Below are 19,118 nucleotides of genomic sequence, written 5' to 3'. Positions count from 1 at the left end.
TTAATTGTCTGGAGGGCATTTAAGAATCAATCACATTGCTGTGTGACTGGAGTCACATGTAGGGTAGTCCAGCTAAGGACAGCAGTTTCCTTCCCGAGAAAACATAACTAGGCAGCATTTTTTAAGGTGATAGGAGAAAGATTTAAAAGCAACCTGAGGGGCAACCTTTTAAAACAGAGGGTGGTTCGTATCTGGAAATGAACTGCCAGAGTAAGTGGTAGAAGCAGATACAGTTACAACATTTACGGGACAGGACGAGAATAGGAAAGGTTTGGAGGGCCATGGGCCAAATGAGACTAGTTAGTTTGGATAACTTGTTTGGCATGGACGAGTTTCCATGCTGTATGACTCTATGAAATTACTGGACAATTGACAACAGTTTCAAGGTAATCATTGGACTAGATTCCCTACAGTGTGGAAACAGGCCGTCGGCCCATCAAGTCCACATTGACCCTCTGAAGAGTAACCCACCCAGGCCCATTTCCCTCTGACTAACACACCTAACCTATGGGCAATTTAGTATGACCAGTTCACCTGACCTGCACATCTTTGGACCGTGGGAGGAAACCGCAGCACCCAGGGGAAATCCACGCAGACACTGGGAGAATGTGCAAACTCCACACAGTCACCCGAGGCTGGAATTGAACCTGGGACCCTGGTGCTGTGAGACAGCAGTGCTAACCACTGAGCCACCGTGCTGCCCCAGATTTGAATTGAGTTCAAATTCCACCATTTGTCACCGTCTGAGTGAAAAAGTTCTCATTATTGCTACCACCAATATCAGTGTTGGTGATTTTTGGTTATCTTTTAAATACTTCTTTTGTACTTACATGAAAGTAGTATGATGCATGTATTTAATATTAGTTGAGAAAATAATTGTTCTGTAGTGATTGAAACAATGTGCATTTATACATCATTCTTAAATTGTATTGCTATATATATTGGTATATATTGATTAGAAATTTATGGCAGGTCATTATTTTCACGATGGGAAACCAGAAATGAAACTGAAAATCTATTTCTTGAATGATTTTGTTTTGTGATGAAGGGGAGAGAAAAGGGATACTTAATTTTATATAGATAATATAAACCTCTATTTTAATAGATTAGGCTCAGATCCTCCATTTGGAAAGAACAGGGTTTCTTTTAAACAAATAATCCAAATGTTATCATCTCATTGTGTGCTAATTATGTGCAGGCTCTCATCCGACTACCGGCTCATATCTCACAGTGTGACGAAGTTCTCCAATTCTTTGAAACAAGACCAGAGGACTTAAACCCACCTAAAGAGTGAGTATGTTGTACTAAATTACATCTGACTTGAGAAGCCAAGATTAGGTTCTGATTTTGGAAAACAATACAATGTTTGTCTTAGAGAACAGATTAAGATCTATTGACATGTAGTGTATTTATTTGCCAAAAAAAATGCTTTCACATGTTTTGCTCTGCTTTGATCATTTGCAATTGTAATTTTAAAATAAATGTAAGTTTCACTTAGATGAAGAAAATTAGCCAAAGGTTTTTGCCTCCTGATCACGTATAATAGATTCCTGCTGTAACTTGACATTTAAGAGCACCAGGTGAAAACCTAATGGTTCAGCTCTGACATCCAGGGTTAAATAACCTCTAAATAAACATGATCAAATTGTAAGCTCACGTGAAGATGTACTTTAGGTTACCCAGCACCTTAAAACCCAGCAGGAGTTTTACAATTTTTCAAGAAGGGAGTTGGCAAAAAAAAGTTTAAAGTTCTACAGTTATTCTTTACAGCACATCTACTTCCTAATTTATTACAAGTGTTTCTACCTTACCCTGTTGACTGTGGAGATTTAGGCTGGGTCTTGGCAATGTTGTGACAACTCTGGAGCCATTTAAAAATGGCAGCTAAGTTCAATGACTGACTGCCTGTTTGAAGCACCTTCACTTTTCGCTGGCATGGAATTAGCATGTGCAGTAGCAAACTCACTCCTGATCTACTGGCCTGACTGGCACCATTGTTGGGGTAGGTATCTCGTAGCTTTGCAATTTTTGTGGAGTGGATTTTGAGTATCTGTTAACCCGTGGATTCTGGAAATACTTGGAAGATAACATCAAGTGGCCTTGCCCATGCTCATTCCATATCTCATCTGTTCCAATTCAGTGCCAGTTATGACCTGCTACTCACTCATGGCGTTCTATAACCCCCTTAATGTCTTATGGATATTCCATGTATATCCATCCGCTTTACAATATGTACAGAACTAATAAGCCATATTGTAACAAGAGCATGTGTGGGACAGAGAAAAATAAATCACCCACTTATAAACAAAATCTCTAACAATCTACTGTTCCTACAATCCTACCAAAGTGTCAATCAATCAGACAGACAGTTAAAATATCAATAATAGAGACTCCAAACACATCATGTCTGTTAATCTAGAACCCAGGTGAATTGCTCCAATAGGACTCCGTTTGACAGCTGGAGAGAACTGTTGACTTTAAGTTGTTCTATCAGGTGTTTTTTTACTGTGAAATCTTTTGGCAACATTTATTTTGAAGAACCATGGGTTGGCATGATGATTCCCGGGTTGTAGGAATTCATGGCAGATTTGAGGTGGCATAGAAAATAGGTATGAGGGACAAGGGCTACAGAGTCAAAAATGTCACCATTCATCTGGCGCAACCCATCTTGGCTCTCCACAGGGCTCCTGGCCACTTTCACTCTGCTTCTGTGGCAGTATGATGTGCAGGTGCCAGTGTTGGACTGGGGTGGACAAAGTTAAAAGTCTCACAACACCAGGTTATAGTCCAACAGGTTTATTTGGATGTACTAGCATTCAGAGCACTGCTTCTTCACTTAATTTTGTGGCAGTAGGCATGGCTGTGTATCCCTGCCATAAAATAATTGTGTACCATTTAGCGGCTAGTTGATTTTGGTGTAAATTTCCTGCTTTAGGTGACCCTATTTAATAGCAAATGTGAGAAACAATGACAGCAATGTCATGCGCCAGACATTCTTAACTCTTAGCGAGTTTTAAGAAGATTTGTAGCTCAGGTTGAGGTTCTGGATGTAGGTCAAAAACACGTCCAACAACCCTAGCTACTCTCCCCTACATCAAAGACATCTCGGAAATGACTGCCAGACTACTCGGACACCTTGACATCATGGTAGCCCACAAACCCCCCAACACACTAAAACAGCAGCTAATGAATTTGAAAGACCCTATACAGGCAACAAGCAAAACTAATTTAATTTACAAAATACTTTGCAAGAACTGAAACAAACACCACATTGGACAAACAGACAGAAAACTAGCCACCAGGATACATAAACATCAACGAGCCATAAAAAGACATGACCCACTCTCACTTGTATCCTTACATACGGATGAGGAAGGACACCATTGTAACTGGGACAACACATTTATCTCGGAAAAACCAAGTAGAGACACGCACAAGAATTCCGAGAAGCATGGCATGCCAACCAGAACTCTATCAACAAACATATTGAATTGGATCCCATTTACCACCTGCTCAGACAAAGGACTGGAAATGATATCACCATAGGAAATGATGTCACCATGGGAAATGGCATCACCAATCCAAGAAAACCCAAAATATAAATAGAAAGTGGGCTACACCACCAGTGCTTCATCCGGAAGCTCATTGACAATGTATGGTGATGGAACATCTGAAAACGAACCTTCCAGCTCAGTGAGCAAAAGCTGATGGGGGGCAGAGGTTCGCAGGTAAAGACACAGTTGGAAAATGGGAAGCCTTCAGAAATGAGATAACGAGAGTCCAGAGACAGTGTATTCTTGTTAGGGTGAAAGGAAAGGCTGGTAGATATAGGGAATGCTGGATGACTAAAGAAATTGAGGGTTTGTTAAGAAAAAGAAGGAAGCATATGTCCGGTATAGACAGGATAGATCGAGTGAATTCTTAAAAGAGTATAAAGGCAGTAGGAGTATACTTAAGACAGAAATCAGGAGGGCAAAAAGGGGTCATGAGATAGCTTTGGCAAATAGAGTTAAGGAGAATCCAAAGGGCTTTTACAAATACATTAAGGACAAAAAGGTAACTAGGAAGAGAATAGGGCCCCTCAAAGATTAGCAAGGCGGCCTTTGTGTGGAGCTGCTGGAGATGGGGGACATACTAAGCAGGTATTTTCCATCAGTATTTACCGTGGGAAAGGACACAGAAGATATAGAATGTAGGGAAATAGATGGTGACATCTTGAAAAATATCCAAATTACAGAGGAGGAAGTGCTGGATGACTTGAAATGCATAAAAGTGGATAAATCCCCAGGACTTGATCAGGTATACCCGAGAACTCTGTGGGAAGCTAGTGAAGTGATTGTTAGGCCACTTACTGAGATATTTGTATCATTGATAGTCACAGGTGAGATGCCAGAAGATTGGAGGTTGGCTAACGTGGTGCCCCTGTTTAAGAAAGGTGGTAAGGACAAGCCAGGGAACTATAGATCAGTGAGCCTAATGTTGTTGGTGGACAAGTTGTTGGAAGGAATCCTGAGGGACAGGATGTACATGAAAGGCAAGGACTGATTAAGGATAGTCAACATGGCTTTGTGCGTGGGAGATCATGTCTCACAAACTTGACTGAGATTTTTTAAGAAATAACAAAGAGGATTGATGAGGGCAGAGCAGTAGATGTGATCTATATGAACTTCAGTAAGGAATGCGACAAGGTTCCCCATGGGATACTGGTTAGCAAGGTTGGATCTCACAGAATACAGGGAGAACTGGTCATTTGGACACAGAACTGACTCAAAGGTAGAAGACAGAGGGTAGTGGTGGAGGGTTGTTTTTCAGATTGGAGGCCTGTGACCAGTGGCGTGCCACAAGGATCAGTGCTGGGTCCACTACTTTTCATCATTTATATAAATGACTTGGATGTGAGCATGAGAGGTATAGTCAGTAAGTTTGCAAATGACACCAAAATTGGAGGTGTAGTGGACAGCGAAGAAGGTTACCTCAGATTACAACAGGATCTTGATCAGACGAGCCAATGGGCTGAGAAGTGGCAGATGGAGTTTGCTTTAGATAAATGCGAGGTGCTGCATTTTGGGAAAGCAAATCTTAGCAGGACTTATACGCTTAATGGTAAGGTCCTAGGGAATGTTGCTGAATAAAGAGACCTTGGAATCGCAGGTAGATGGATAGTGAAGAAGGCGTTTGGTAAGCTTTCCTTTGTTTATCAGAGTATAAAGTACAGGAATTGGGAGGTCATGGTTGCGGCTGTACAGGACATTAGTTAGGCCACTTTGGAACATTGCATGTAATCCTGGTCTCCTTCCTATCAGAAAGATGTTGTGAAACTTGAAAGGGTTTAGAAAAGATTTACAAGGATGTTGCCAGGGTTGGAGGATTTGAGCTATCGGGAGAGGTTGAATAGGCTGGGGCTGTTTTCCCTGGAGTGTCAGAGGCTGAGGGGTGACCTTATAGGGGTTTAAAAATCATGAGGGGCATGGATAGGATAAATAGACAAAATTTCTTCACTGGAGTGGGGGAAGAGAGGGCATAGATTTAGGGTGAGAGGGGAAAAATATAAAAGAGACCTAAGGGGCAACTTTTTCACGCAGAGGGTGGTGTGTGAAATGGTGGAGGTGAGTACAATTGCAACATTTAAAAGGCATCTGGATGGTATTTGAATAAGAAAGGTTTGGAGAAATATGGGTCAGGTGTGGCAGGTGGGACTAGGTTGGTTGGGATATCTGGTCGGCATGGACAAGTGGACTGAAGGGTCTGTTTTCTTACTATACATCTCTATGTCCCGTTCTTACCTCTGATTTTGTATCATTTGTGAGGGCACTGGGAAAGTACCAGCCTCCAAATTCATCCATACTTCCAAACTGCATTTCACTGGGGACAGCTAACATTTAGGAATTGCCTGCCTCACACCAGCTGAAGGCAGACAAGCACCACCGTGGCGACCAGTCAGGGAGGAAAGAAATGTTTTGAAAGGTAAGACACATATTTATCATAATTAAATGGGTTTGCACCTTCAAATCAAGGTCATTGGAGATGAGGAGCAGCGGTCTTCCTAAGGAGGGAAGAGCACAGGGCATCAGAATGCCAGAGGAGAGAGAGAAATGGGAAACAGATACAAAGCCTTGAGCACTGGATCAACAGGCAAGAACTGAAGAGACCTGGAAAAAATCTTAGAACCAGTGTCGAAGGAGACAGCTGCTCTCATAGCTACTACTGACAGCCATCTGTGTCCTGTTCCGTGGGAACTTCTGTAACATGTCGCAGATGGCTGTGCACTGGCACTTTACCAAGGTGGCAAGTGCCTTCTTCTCCAAGGCTGGACAGCACATCAGACTCACAACTGATGGGGCATCACAAACTCTGAGAGTCCTGGATCTGTACTTCAAACAGTCAAGTTCAGTCTTACAACATTCACCTTCAAAGGTCTCTGCCATTATGGTGGTCTGCTGTGTGCTCCATAATTGAGCCATCCAGACAGGTCTGGGCATAGAGCATGGTAAGACCCTCAAATAAGGTAGTTGATTAAGGGAGAAGCCTGAGGTATGAGAAATGAGAAAGAGAGGCAGAGGAAGATGATGCTAAACATCGAGTTTGCCCCTGCTACATGGCATGGTCGATTCCTCCTGTCAACCAAAGGAAGAAGACCTTCCTTCTCTCCCTTCTCAGTGGTTCCAGGCCTCCCTATGAATCTCACTTACAGGGTATGCTATTCTATTGACCCTTGGAACATTTTATCACAAAATCTTCAACAAAACATAGGTCCAAATTGTAAAGTTTCCAAAATATAATGGTCAAAGCCGATTTACTGCAAATATTTGTTGGTGAACATTATCTGTTTAATTCATTTAAATCACAAGTTAATAATTACAAGGTGCTTTGACAATACCTGAAAGATGTTTTGGGTGATGATTAACATCAGTATTTATGAACACCACAATTTATGGCCCAAACTGTGAGGCTGAAATGATGGCATGTTTAATGATCTGAAGCTTTGTTGTATGAAAAGTATCAAAATGCCTACTATCGAGGTGTTGGTGCCTTGTGAATTGTGAAGCATCGCAAATTGCTGGATAAGTTCCTTTTCTCAGATTGTCCCTCAGGATTGTAATTGTCTTACTTCCACTCCAGTTCTGAGATTCATTTCAAAATCTGCAAACTCTGCCATATGTAGGGCAGGTGGTGCTTGGAGAGTTGTGCACTCTCTCTGACACTTGGACAATTTCTTGGCTAGTTCCTGACCAAATCTCTTGATGTTTTGGTATCTTTTAAATGAATGTTGGTTGGTCAGGGGTCAGAGACCTGCTTATATCACAGTGATGTTTGATCTGGTCAAGGATGTTTTGAGGACATCCTTAAAGCTTTTCCACTGTCTTCCTGGAAATATCCTGTCTTGACCAAGCTCTAAGTAGTATAATCATTTTTTTAATGTCAGACATTCAAGTGAAATGTCCCATTCTGCCAAGTGGATTTTCAGTGATTAAAGCATTGGGAAAATAAGACATTGCTTGGCTTCTTTTCTTGCCACTGGATTTTGTAGAATGTTGTTTAGGAACCACTGCTTATTTTTGTTTATTTGAATTTTTTACATTGGTTTGTCCAAATCTCTGCAGTGTATAGGAAAGGAGGACCACTGCTGCCCAGTGAACAATTATCGTTGTCTCAGATTTGAAATCCTCTTCCTCAAATATTCATCTTCATTTAACTGAATGCTGAGCTGGCATATTCAAGAGGAGCTCTTCTACGATATGGGAAATGGTCACATTTTTACTGCTCCATAGTTATATTTAGATTCAGATTTAGATTTTATTGTCATGTTTTACTCAATACTCTGTACAAGAGTACACTTAAAAGTGTACAATGTAGCCACACATGGGAGTATCCTAGGTTCGTATGAGTACCTAGATACAAAATCTGAATTACAAAAATAGAAAAATAAAGAAATAAAGTTAAAATGTCAAACATTACAGTCCTTTCTTGAGGCATGGGCGTACAGATGGTCCAAGCTGGGCTTCCCCAAGGGAAAAAGTGAGGACTGCAGATTCTGGAGATCAGAGCTGAAAATGTGTTGCTGGAAAAGCGCAGCAGGTCAGGCAGCATCCAAGGAACAGGAGAATCGACGTTTCGGGCATAAGCCCTTCCTGAAGAAGGGCTTATGCCCGAAACGTCGATTCTCCTGTTCCTTGGATGCTGCCTGACCTGCTGCGCTTTTCCAGCAACACATTTTCAGCTTCCCCAAGGGAACACAAGCATGCCTTTAACATACACTTATATCCAAGTAAGTTTCACGAAGGTACTGCACTTGACATTCAATGCCAATTAAACTCCCTGTAGAAAGTTAGGATTACAGCTTATTAATGCGAAAATCTATTTGAGAACTTGGTTTCTGCTGAGTATCATCTGGTTCCAAAAGAGAATTTACACTACTGTTTCAATTCTAATGTTCATCTTAGTGATTGTAAAATATAGATTTAAGAGAAGCACTGATTTTTCTCTTTGTCCCTCCCATTAATCCAAAATTTTGTTCTCTTCTTGTACCAATTTGACTGTACACCAAATCCTTGTCTTCCACAGTGTGTTCGGGTCATGGACTTCTGCAGGTAAAACAAAATTTTGAAAGTGCAATAATAAAAGTCGCCTATCGATGGCAAAGGATCATACAATCTGTTGTGCCCTGTAAGTTAAGGGAAAAAACAATTCCAGTCTGGAGCTGACCTTGCAAGATCATAGGGAGAGAATCTAGATAGACGTCTCTCTTCTCCCATTCACTTTTCTTCTCAATCCTTAAATCTCTATTGTTACCAAGGCTATTTGCCCCACCATTCTCCAACATCCCACACGGCCTATAGCACAAGCCACATTACTTACACCTTGTTCTTCCAATAACTTTGTGGGCAGCACGGTGGCACAGTGGTTAGCACTGCTGCCTCACAGCGCCAGAGACTCGGGTTCAATTCCCGCCTCAGGCGGGAGTTTGCATATTCTCCCTGTGTCTGCGTGGGTTTCCTCCGGGTGCTCCGGTTTCCTCCCACAATCCAAAAAAAATGTGCAGGTCAGGTGAATTGGCCATGCTAAATTGCCCGTAGTGTTAGGTGAAGGGGTAAATGTAGGAGAATGGGTCTGGGTGAGTTATGCTTTGGCGGGTCGGTGTGGACTTGTTGGGCCGAAGGGCCTGTTTCCACACTGTAAGTAATCCAATCTAATCTAAACTTTTAGTTCAAAATATTTAGGGGTCCAGTCCCCAAGAGGTCTGGATGTTGGCAGGAGGCAGGAGGCCCGAGGTTGGAGTGGAGACAGGCTGAGGCCAAAGTGGATTGTTGGAAAGGTCTGTCAGAAAATCTTGACTTGGTGTTCCTGATGTCATCAGTGATTCAAAATATTTATGAATTGAGGGTAAAAAAATAAATTCTACCAGACAGAGCATGCTGTGAGATACCCAACCATAGCAACTCTGAGCCAATATGTTGTTCAGTAGATAATTTTATACTTTGGAAATAAAGATAACTAAAGATACCTGCTTGTTTATTGAACTCATTAATCAATGTGATAGGTGACATTTAACCTCATTTGAAATACTGTTCTGGAATATTCATTTAAAACATCAGCATCGTTCACTTTTTGCATGAGGTCACAGGAAGGTTACCTTCACCCACACATAGTTTCTTAACTACATTTAAATCATGTCTATCCTGTTTGAATCAGCTTGGGATTATCTAAAGATGCTCTGCATCCAGATGTGAAATCATTTATACGGCCTTTCTGAAAGCATTCATTTGAAGGATGGAATGGCAACAACATTCCTACATACAGACTGTTAAAATCCTACACTGGGGCTGGTCTGGAATAATCTTTTTCTCGTTCTTGTGTTTTTATATGTATAACGTTCAATTATAGAAAGTGATTTATTTGAAGTCATGCGTTGCATCAGAGGGGGAAATAGGGAAATGGAACTATTCCTGCTGTTGTGATTTCATCTCTAACTCGACTGCAGGCAGGCAGGACCCTCTGAGGGGTCCAGTCCCCAAGAGGTCTGGATGTTGGCAGGAGGCCCGAGGTTGGAGTGGAGACAGGCTGAGGCCAAAGTGGATTGTTGGAAAGGTCTGTCAGAAAATCTTGACTTGGTGTTCCTGATGTCATCAGTGATTCATTGGCGTATAGCTACACACTCTGGTGACCTTTTCAATATCACCACTTCACCCCTCATACTAACACATCACCCTCACCTACACCATTCTCACCTCTCACTCTCCTTTCATCACTCCCCTTCATTTCCCTACTTCCTCATTCCACTTTTTCTACACCCTTGCTCTCATCCCTCTCATTTCCTCACCCTTGTTTTCAACCTCTAACCTAATTTCCCTAATCCTTGCCCCCATCACCTCACTCATGATCTATTTTATGGACAGAATTCCCAAATCCTTAGATGCAGTTGAATAGCCCATAAAAGTTCCTATTTAGATTAAAAAAAGACATGAAAAACCAACAATGTGAACTCAGTCAAATACTTGTAAAATGATTAGGTAATTAAGAGCCCATAAATCTCCTTATGTAGACAAACAGACACAATTCTGGACTTGGGACCCAGATTTTGTCCTGACTTTGGATTTCTGAAGCCAGTTGGCTCCATATTTACCCAATTTGACCTAATTATAATTTGAAAACTATCTATTTGCCTCAAAGTCTTCAATTACTAAAGCCCAATTCAATTTTGTCCAATGGTTATAATCAAATGGTACTGCTACCATCCTTGTAAATCATTTTTACATTTTCTCCAATGCCTCTATGCCTGTTTTTATTCTAGATATTTTAATCAATCTGTTCAGACATATTAGGTTGCACCTCTAGAGAATATGTGACTTGAACCTAGATCTTCTGGCCCTGAATCTCAGTTTTTGTTAAATGGTGACCAGAACTGTTCACAATATTTCAAGTGTTCCATACTCATTCACTACTTTTGAAATCATTACCACTAAAATGACATTGCATTTAGTCAGTAATTTTAAATGCTTACAGGCAAATTGATAGTTTTAGCGATTTGACCTACTAAGCTACATTAAGGTTGCAGCTATCGAGCAAGTTTGAACATATTGAAGCATTTTTAGTACAATAAACACTTGGAGGTGAACAGAGAGGTTTTAATATTTGTGATTGGGTTGGGATGAATATAGAGATAATGGGCAAGGTTTTATCACAATAATATAGTAAAACAAAGAATTGCAGATGCTTGAAATCTGAAACAAAAATAGAAGTTGTTTGGAAATTTTAGCAAGTCTGGCAGCATTTGCGTAGAGGAAACACAGATGCTGTAAAGATGCTGCCATCTAAGCTGAATTTCTCCAGCAAGATTTTACTACAGCTTCAGCACTCAAATTCATGCCAAGTACTGACAACTGACAGCATGGAAATTGGCTTAGCTGTTTTACAGAGTTCTAATGCCCTCACAGATCCAATGTTTCTCTCACTCCTTGTGGACAGAAGTTTTAACATTAGATTTCTATTTTAGAATGAGCAGTAGTGTAATATTTGACTGAACACTTTTCTCGCTAAGTGCGAGTTGCATTGATTCTTTTGGAGATTTTCACCAAAGCTGAATAAGATTTTTGCACAATATCTTCTTAGACACGCCTCGTTAACTCCCCTTATGATTCCGGATGTAAATTTGCTTGCTGAGCTGGAAAGTTAGGACCTAAACACATAATTAAAAAGTGGGCCATACCACCGGTGCTCCACCAGAGGCTCACTGATGACATTACCTAGTATGTGACGAAACGTCTGAAAACAAACCTTCTAGCTCAGCGCGCAAACTTACATCCAGAACCCCAACCTGAGCTACAAATCTTCTCACAACTCGCTTTCACCTTATGGTGTCCATGTCTAGTTCCATCTCCAACTGAGGTTTCTCCAGAACAAATCGCTATACAGCAGATATCCACTGAAAGACCAATATTCCTTGCGGCTGCACCGTCTTTGAAAGGCCACTGTGCACCCAGGAAGCATTAACATTTCACATTGCCCCTCTCCAGAAGTATAATGGCACATTAGCCACAAAACCATGCTGCCCATGACACAAAGGCTGATTCTCCCTCACATATACAAAATGGCTCACTCTGCCCATTGTTTAACCTCTGCAGCACACACTTTACCTGTCCATAGCTACATTTCATCTAAATACCCTCTCTTTGGTCACTGCTATTCTTTCCTCAGTACCCATTGGTGCACTGCATCTTGTCATTGTTTATTTGCAGAACATATGGGTAAGCAGTCAAAAAAGTGTTTTTCATTACAGGTGACAAAAGAGAATACAAAGGAAACAAATGGAGACTGCAGGTCACCCAACAGTGCAAACCAAATGCTGGCTTATGATATTAACAGTTGATCGTCTCTGCACCCACTTGGAAACTACTGGGGGCAATTGTCAATCAGGTCCTGCATGCCTTGTAGCACCCAGTGGAACTGAGTTCTGTCATCTACAAGGAGAGCTTCCCACTGCTCAATGTCCTTATCCTTCTCCACCCATTTTCCCAGCTTCTCAGCATCTATTAAATCATGCCTATTTCAATAGTGCAAAGCACAGCACCCAGGATGGTGGAGCACCTTCTAATGGGCTTATACTGGACATCCCTCCCAGACTGCTCCAAGCTGTGGAGATGTTTGGTCAGGTGGGGAGCTGCAAATTAATGAAGTGAATTGGGCTGTTAATGAGATATTTAACCAGCTATAATCTCCTTATTTGACAAATCACCACTGCCAAGTGAGAAACTTGTCTTACTGCTCGGCAAAAGCATAAAAGATGGATCAAAATGCTGCTGATGTCAGTATGGGCCTTGGCAGACTTCCCATTCTATTCTGCCAGAAATCTTGCCATAGCCCATGCTGCCCAGATCCCTATTAAAATTCTATCCATAGTATTTGTATTAATTTAAATCACATTCTCGTATTGCATGTTCCAAAGCTGGTTTTGTTAACAAGTTGCAAATTGTGAAGAAGAACACATGTTCCCATTTATTTTGTTATAAAAGATTTTTTTCTCCCCCGTACATCAAGACATACCCCTGCCTGCATTATTGGAAACATTTGACAGCAGAAATGAAGAACAGAACAATGCACTTAAATATTTAAATATTAATATGCTAATAACGTAAAATGGTTGTTACCTTTTTTAAATTATGTGCACGAACGGCAGAAATGATGCATCAAGTGAAGTAGATTGACAAAATATTTTTAAAAATGGGCAAAAGCAACAGCTACGACTTCAGTCCTTTTTTGAGTTCAAGCTGTTTTTCTTTACAAGTTATTTCCTTCACATTTCACTGTTTATTCGCTCCCCTATTAATTATTCTCAGTTATTTATTACTGTTGTGGATTTGGGTTCTGACTGACATTTTTATCAGTTACATCAGAGATAATGAACAAAATACAAATGTATAATTGAATGCTATCTGGAAATAATTTAGAAAGTTGAGTAGCAGTAAATGTTGTCTTCTTTCACAACAAAGGCCATTCTATTTTATTTACATTCAGAAATTCTCCAATCCCATCCCCTACTGACATTAGCTGCATCTTTAATCTGCAACTAAACATCACAAATTTTTTCCTTCCTCTTAAAAAAAGTGTATATTTTTATTCACACTTTGTTCTCTCTTTCAATCTATGCGCTGAAAATTCCTTTAAATAAATTTGTACTGATATTATTATATTCATTCTCAACTCTTTTAAAAAGTATAATACAAGAAAATAAACAAATGCTTTGACACAGCATTAGAGATTCTGTTAAAAGAAATCCAGAGGAGGAGGAATGTCTTATACCTATGTTTCTGTCCCTCTCACTTGTAGCAACTGATGCTGCTCTGTCTGGACTAATGTCTATCTCACATTTTCTATTCAAACCTAGTGGGAACTCTAGCACAATGCTAATGATTGAGTACTCCCCTTTTCTTTTTGATTTCTGTCAGGCGCTAACAAGTTAACGTAGTACTGCAGTTTCTCATTTTTAGTTGAAGTATTCCACGAGGTTGTAGAATAAAGGTTTGAATTGCTGATGTTTTGACAATGTACCACAATATGTTTGAGGTTTCCTTCACAGTTCCAGCTCCGTGACTAACGCTTTAAGTCTTGTTTGCAATCTTCACTAAGAGCTTGTGTAGTCCCAAATATCTGTTTGCTGTTGGGGAAAAGGCAATAAGGTGAGCGTTAACCACCAAAATGACATGCAGCATCCTTATGAGCACAAGCTGACATTGTATTTGCCAATCAAACCCTACATTAGGGGTGATGCTTCCTAGAATACATTTCTACTCCTTTGTCAGTTACTAAATGTAGCCTAAACTGATGTTTCAGTTCAAAACTCCATCTTTGTCAACTTGTGTATGTTTTTTAGCACCTGAATACACTGCTGAAATTCTCCTTTAAAGCTGTGCATTTAATTTATCTCAATTACTTTGAGATTGCTGCACCTTTGGCAATGATCTTTGCATCCTCTCTGTCCACAGGAGTAGTGTCAGATGATTGAAGGCTGGCAGATGTGATCCCCTTGTCTTCAGTAGGGATAACCTTGGGAATTACAGATCAGTCTTACATCTGTGGTGGGTGAAGTATTGGAGAGGAATCTGAGAGACAGAATTTGTGATTAGTTGGAAAACCATGATTTGATTAAAGACAGTCAGCGTGGTTTTTTGGGGGGCAGCTCATGCCTTACAAACCTTATTGAATTATTTGAGGATGTGACAGAACATATTGATGAAGGTAGAGCAGTGGATGTGGTGACATGGATTTTAGCAAGCTATTTGTTAAGGCTCCCCATGTTAGGCTCATTCAGAAAGTAAGGAGGCATGGGATACAGGGACATTTGGCTATCTGGATACAGAATTGGCTGGCCGTAGAAGACAAAGGGTCATTGTAAATGGAAATTATTCAGCCTGGAGCTTGGTGACCAGTGGTGTTCCTCAGGGAAATGTCCTGGGACCTCTGCTCTTTGTGATATTTATAAATGACTTGGATGAGGAAGTGGAAGGGTGGGTGAGTGAGTTTGCACTGATACGAAGGTTGGTGGAGTGGTGGATAGTGTAGAGGGCTGTTGTAGGTTGCAACAGGACTTTGACAGAATGCAGAACCGAGCTGATAAGTGGTAGATGGACTTCAACCTGGAAAAGTGTGAAGTGATTCACTTTAGAAGGTCGAATTTGAATGCAGAATTAAAGCCAGGATTCATGGCAGTATGGAGGAACAGAGGGCTCTTGGGATCTATATCAAAGATCCCCCAAAGTTGCCACCCAAGTTGATAGGATCGTTAAGAAGGTATATGGTGTGTTCGCTTTTATTTGCCGGGGGATTGAGTTTAAAAGCTGAGAGGTTATGCTGCAGCTCTATAGAGTCCTGGTTAGACCACACTTGGAATATTGTGTTTAGTTCTGGTCATCTCTTTTTAGGAAAAATGTGGAAGCTTTAGAAAGGGTGCAGAGGAGATTTACCAGGGCGCTGCCTGGAAAAGAGGGCATGTCTTACAATGAAAGGTGAGGGAGCAAGGGCTTTTCTCATTGGAGTGAAGAAGGATGAGAGGTGTCTTGGTAGAGGTGTACAAGATGATGATGAGAGGCATAGATAGAGTGAATAGCCAGAGATATTTTCCCCAGGGCAGAAAAGGCTATCACAAGGGTGTATAATTTTAAGGTGATTGGAGGAAGGTTCTTTACATAGAGAGTAGTGGGTGTATGGAATACACTGCCAGTGGTGGTGGTGGTAAAGTCAGATACATTCGAGACATATAAGCAACTCTTGGATAGGCACGTGGAAGATAGTACGATGAAGGGTATGTAGGTTGTTTTAGATCTTATAGTAGGATAAAAGGTCATCACAACATTGAGAGCCAAAGGGCCTGTACTATTATGTAGTATTCTATGTTCAATTGCTTTTCATGTTTTCCAATTTATGTAGCTTTAGATTGTTAATAACTGTTATTAGGGTTTTATTGAGATCATGTTTTCTTATTCAAGAGGTGAAAGTAATAAAACCTCTCTCTGGAAAGCAGAACTACTAGAAAGCAGAATTACTAAAATGCTATATCTGGTCAACATTACTATATCAATGCCAACATTGGAACATAAGGAAGACAATGGAAGATAATTAAAGGCAATGGAGAAGTGAATTCTGAAACGTATTAATGGGATTAATTGGACAACACAACTGATGAGGTTTTGAGGAAAGCAGCACACAAGAAGAACTTTGCAGATGGTCACCAAAACACAGCTACAATTTGTAGGGCTGGCTTTTTGGAGATAGAAACTAGAACATCTGATAGTGTCTGATAAAATTGAGTAGCAGAACCTAAAGAAACAAAGGAGGAACTATGCAGACAGCTTAAAAAGCAGAACGGGAAGGGGATTGCAAAAGATAGAGAGGCACAATTGCTGACATTGTAAAATCTGGTACTCTAAGTAGAAGAAATAATCATGGATTTTAGTTGATCCCCATCAGAGTTTGCTGTCAGTGGTATGCAGAGTCAAGCAATACTTGTAGGTAAGTTGCTGCCTTAAAAATGAACGACATAATTGTATGTCTTGTGACAGTGCTAATCTTTTGCAAAACAGAAGAGAGTGAAGTCATCTTGACTCAACAGGAGGTCAGTCCAAATCGGCAAAAACTTCTCAAATTTTAACATTCAACTTCATGGTCGGGTGATGACATAGTGAAGTAGATCACTCATCCATTGTATAATCCATTTCATTCTTTATCTGTTTGAAATCAATGGGATGATAAGCTAGAAAGGAATCTGAAACACATTTACTCCATCAGGTCATTATTTATCTGGCGCAGAGAAAGGGATCTACCACTGCACTACAGTGCCCTGATATCACAGTTCTGTACCTTTCCAGCGTAGATTTATTAATTCTCACTGTATGTAGTATGCAATCAAAGCCTCACTTTATCAAATGCTGTGTGAAAGTCAAGGACAGTCACTCTTGACATGCCTCTGAAATTCAGTTGAATGTTTGGGCCATAACTGAAATGAGGCCAAAAGCTGATTTGGCTCTGCCAGAACTCAAACTGAGCAGTGTTGATTGATAGCATTCAACGATACCTTTGATCATTTTGAGTGATAGGGAGCTAGGGAAATGGGTGTATTGGTGGTGAGGTAGGGGAATGGGGAGCTTATGCAAAAGAGAACAGATCTTATGGTGAGTCTGGGTGCAATGTTGAAAGGAGGCTGATGATAGAGGCCCACCCCAGCCAAACCATCCACCCGAAACCCAAACAGGGTCACCGCTTGGGCTTTCCCTTTGCTGCTGAACTCCTCTCATCAAGTGGAATTGATGTTGGGTGGGAATTGGATCTCAAGTGGTCATTAATTGAGTCCCAGGTTAACAGGATTCTGGGTAATCCAAGATGGAGGACAAGAAGAATTTCTGACTGCAAGAGTTGCCCCTTTTTTGAGGTATTTTAGGTTCTGGAGGTGACTTCCTCGAATTCCAGGAGCAGCAACTAATGTTTTATATGCTGTTGTATTGTTTTGGAACCTGCACAATTACTGCCCTTGCCGGTTTTGAATTCATGTGTCGCTGGACATCGGAGTGCCTCTGGGAAAATTAACAATCAGTGAATTTCACAACTAATCTTGGAGGAACTGGTTTGGGCGAAGTTCACAACACAGAATCAGATAAGTTCATTGTTGTTTTAAGTCTGTCCAAGAGAAAGGCTGTATTAGTGAGTACAGTGGGTTCTTTCTTGATTATATGTTTTTGGAGATAAGTCTCTTGATTAAACTTAAAATATAAGCCATAGCTATTAATTTAACCTGGTGCAGTGTTTTGTAGAGGAATAAGACGGTGTTATTTTCTGGGTCTGTAGATTGTGAAGAAGCAAAAATGGCTTTTGCAGTGATATGTACTTCTTGTCAGATGTGGGAGTTTAAAGAGAGTTTAAGGGTTACTGCGGATTACATCTGCCATAAATGCTGTTGAATTTGAATCTGATCAGATCGAGTGGATATGTTGGAGAGACAGATAGAAGCAATGAGGAATTTGCAAAGCAACAGTATGTGATGGATGGCAGTTATAGGAAGGGGGGGAATGTCTCAGATACAGTCACATAGATGGTTAACTCCAGGAAGGGTAACAGAGGTAGGCAGCTAGGGCAGGAGTCTTTTGTGATATACCCATTTCAAACAGGTATGCTGTTTTAGGCAGAAATTTAAAAAGGAGGTCCTCAAGGGTAGTAATATCTGGATTACTCTCAGTGCTACGAGCTAGTGAGGGCAGGAATAGGAGGATAGAGCAGATGAATGCATGGCTGAGGAGCTGGTGTACAGGAGAAGGATTCACATTTTAGGATCATTGGACTCTGTAGACATGACCTGTACAAGGAGGATGGATTGCACCTAAATTAGAAGGGGACTAATATACTGGCAGGGAAATTAGCTAGAACTGCTTGGGAGGATTTAAACTAGTAAGGTGGGGGGGTGTGACCCAGGGAGATAGTGAGGAAAGAGATCAATCTGAGACTGGTACAGTTGAGAACAGAAATGAGTCAAACAGTCAGGGCAGGCAGGGACAAGGTAGGACTAATAAATTAAACTGCATTTATTTCAATGCAAGGGGCCTAACAGGGAAGGCAGATGAACTCAGGACATGGTTAGGAACATGGGACTAGGATATCATTGCAATTACAGAAACATGGCTCAGGGATGAGCAGGACTGGCAGCTTAAATGTTCCAAGATACAAATGCTACAGGAAGGATAGAAAGGGAGGCAAGAGAGGAGGGGGAGTGGCATTTTTGATAAGGGATAGCATTACAGCTGTGCTGAGGGAGGATATTCCCAGGAATACGTCCAGGAAAATTATTTGGGTGGAACTGAGAAATAAGAAAGGGATAATCACCTAATTGGGAGACCCCCTAATTGTCAGAGGGAAATTGAGAAATAAACTTGTAAGGAGACCTCAGCTATCTGTAAGAATAATAGGGTGGTTATGGTAGGGGATTTTAACTTCCCAAACATCGACTGGGACTGCCATAGTGTTAAAGGTTTAGATGGAGAGGAATTTGTTAAGTGTGTACAAGAAAATTTTCTGATTCAGTATGTGGATGTACTGACTAGAGAAGGTGCAAAACTTGATCTACTCTTGGGAAATAAGGCAGG

General features: G+C 40.8%; 1 protein-coding gene across 2 annotated transcripts in view; it reads left to right on the top strand.

Moving 5' to 3' along the window:
- sh3pxd2b (SH3 and PX domains 2B) overlaps positions 1-19,118 on the top strand; it is a 334,077-nt gene that overhangs the window by 199,974 nt on the left and 114,985 nt on the right. For both annotated transcript variants that reach the window (XM_043703799.1, XM_043703800.1), the window contains exon 5: positions 1,199-1,290. In XM_043703799.1, the coding sequence (XP_043559734.1) occupies positions 1,199-1,290 (92 nt within the window). The remainder of the gene's footprint in view (positions 1-1,198; positions 1,291-19,118) is intronic.

The sequence above is a fragment of the Chiloscyllium plagiosum genome, chromosome 14 (genome assembly GCF_004010195.1).
Source record: "Chiloscyllium plagiosum isolate BGI_BamShark_2017 chromosome 14, ASM401019v2, whole genome shotgun sequence".
NCBI lineage: Eukaryota > Metazoa > Chordata > Chondrichthyes > Orectolobiformes > Hemiscylliidae > Chiloscyllium > Chiloscyllium plagiosum.
Note: the sequence above shows the minus strand (reverse complement) of the source record. Positions and strands in the feature narration are given on the sequence as shown.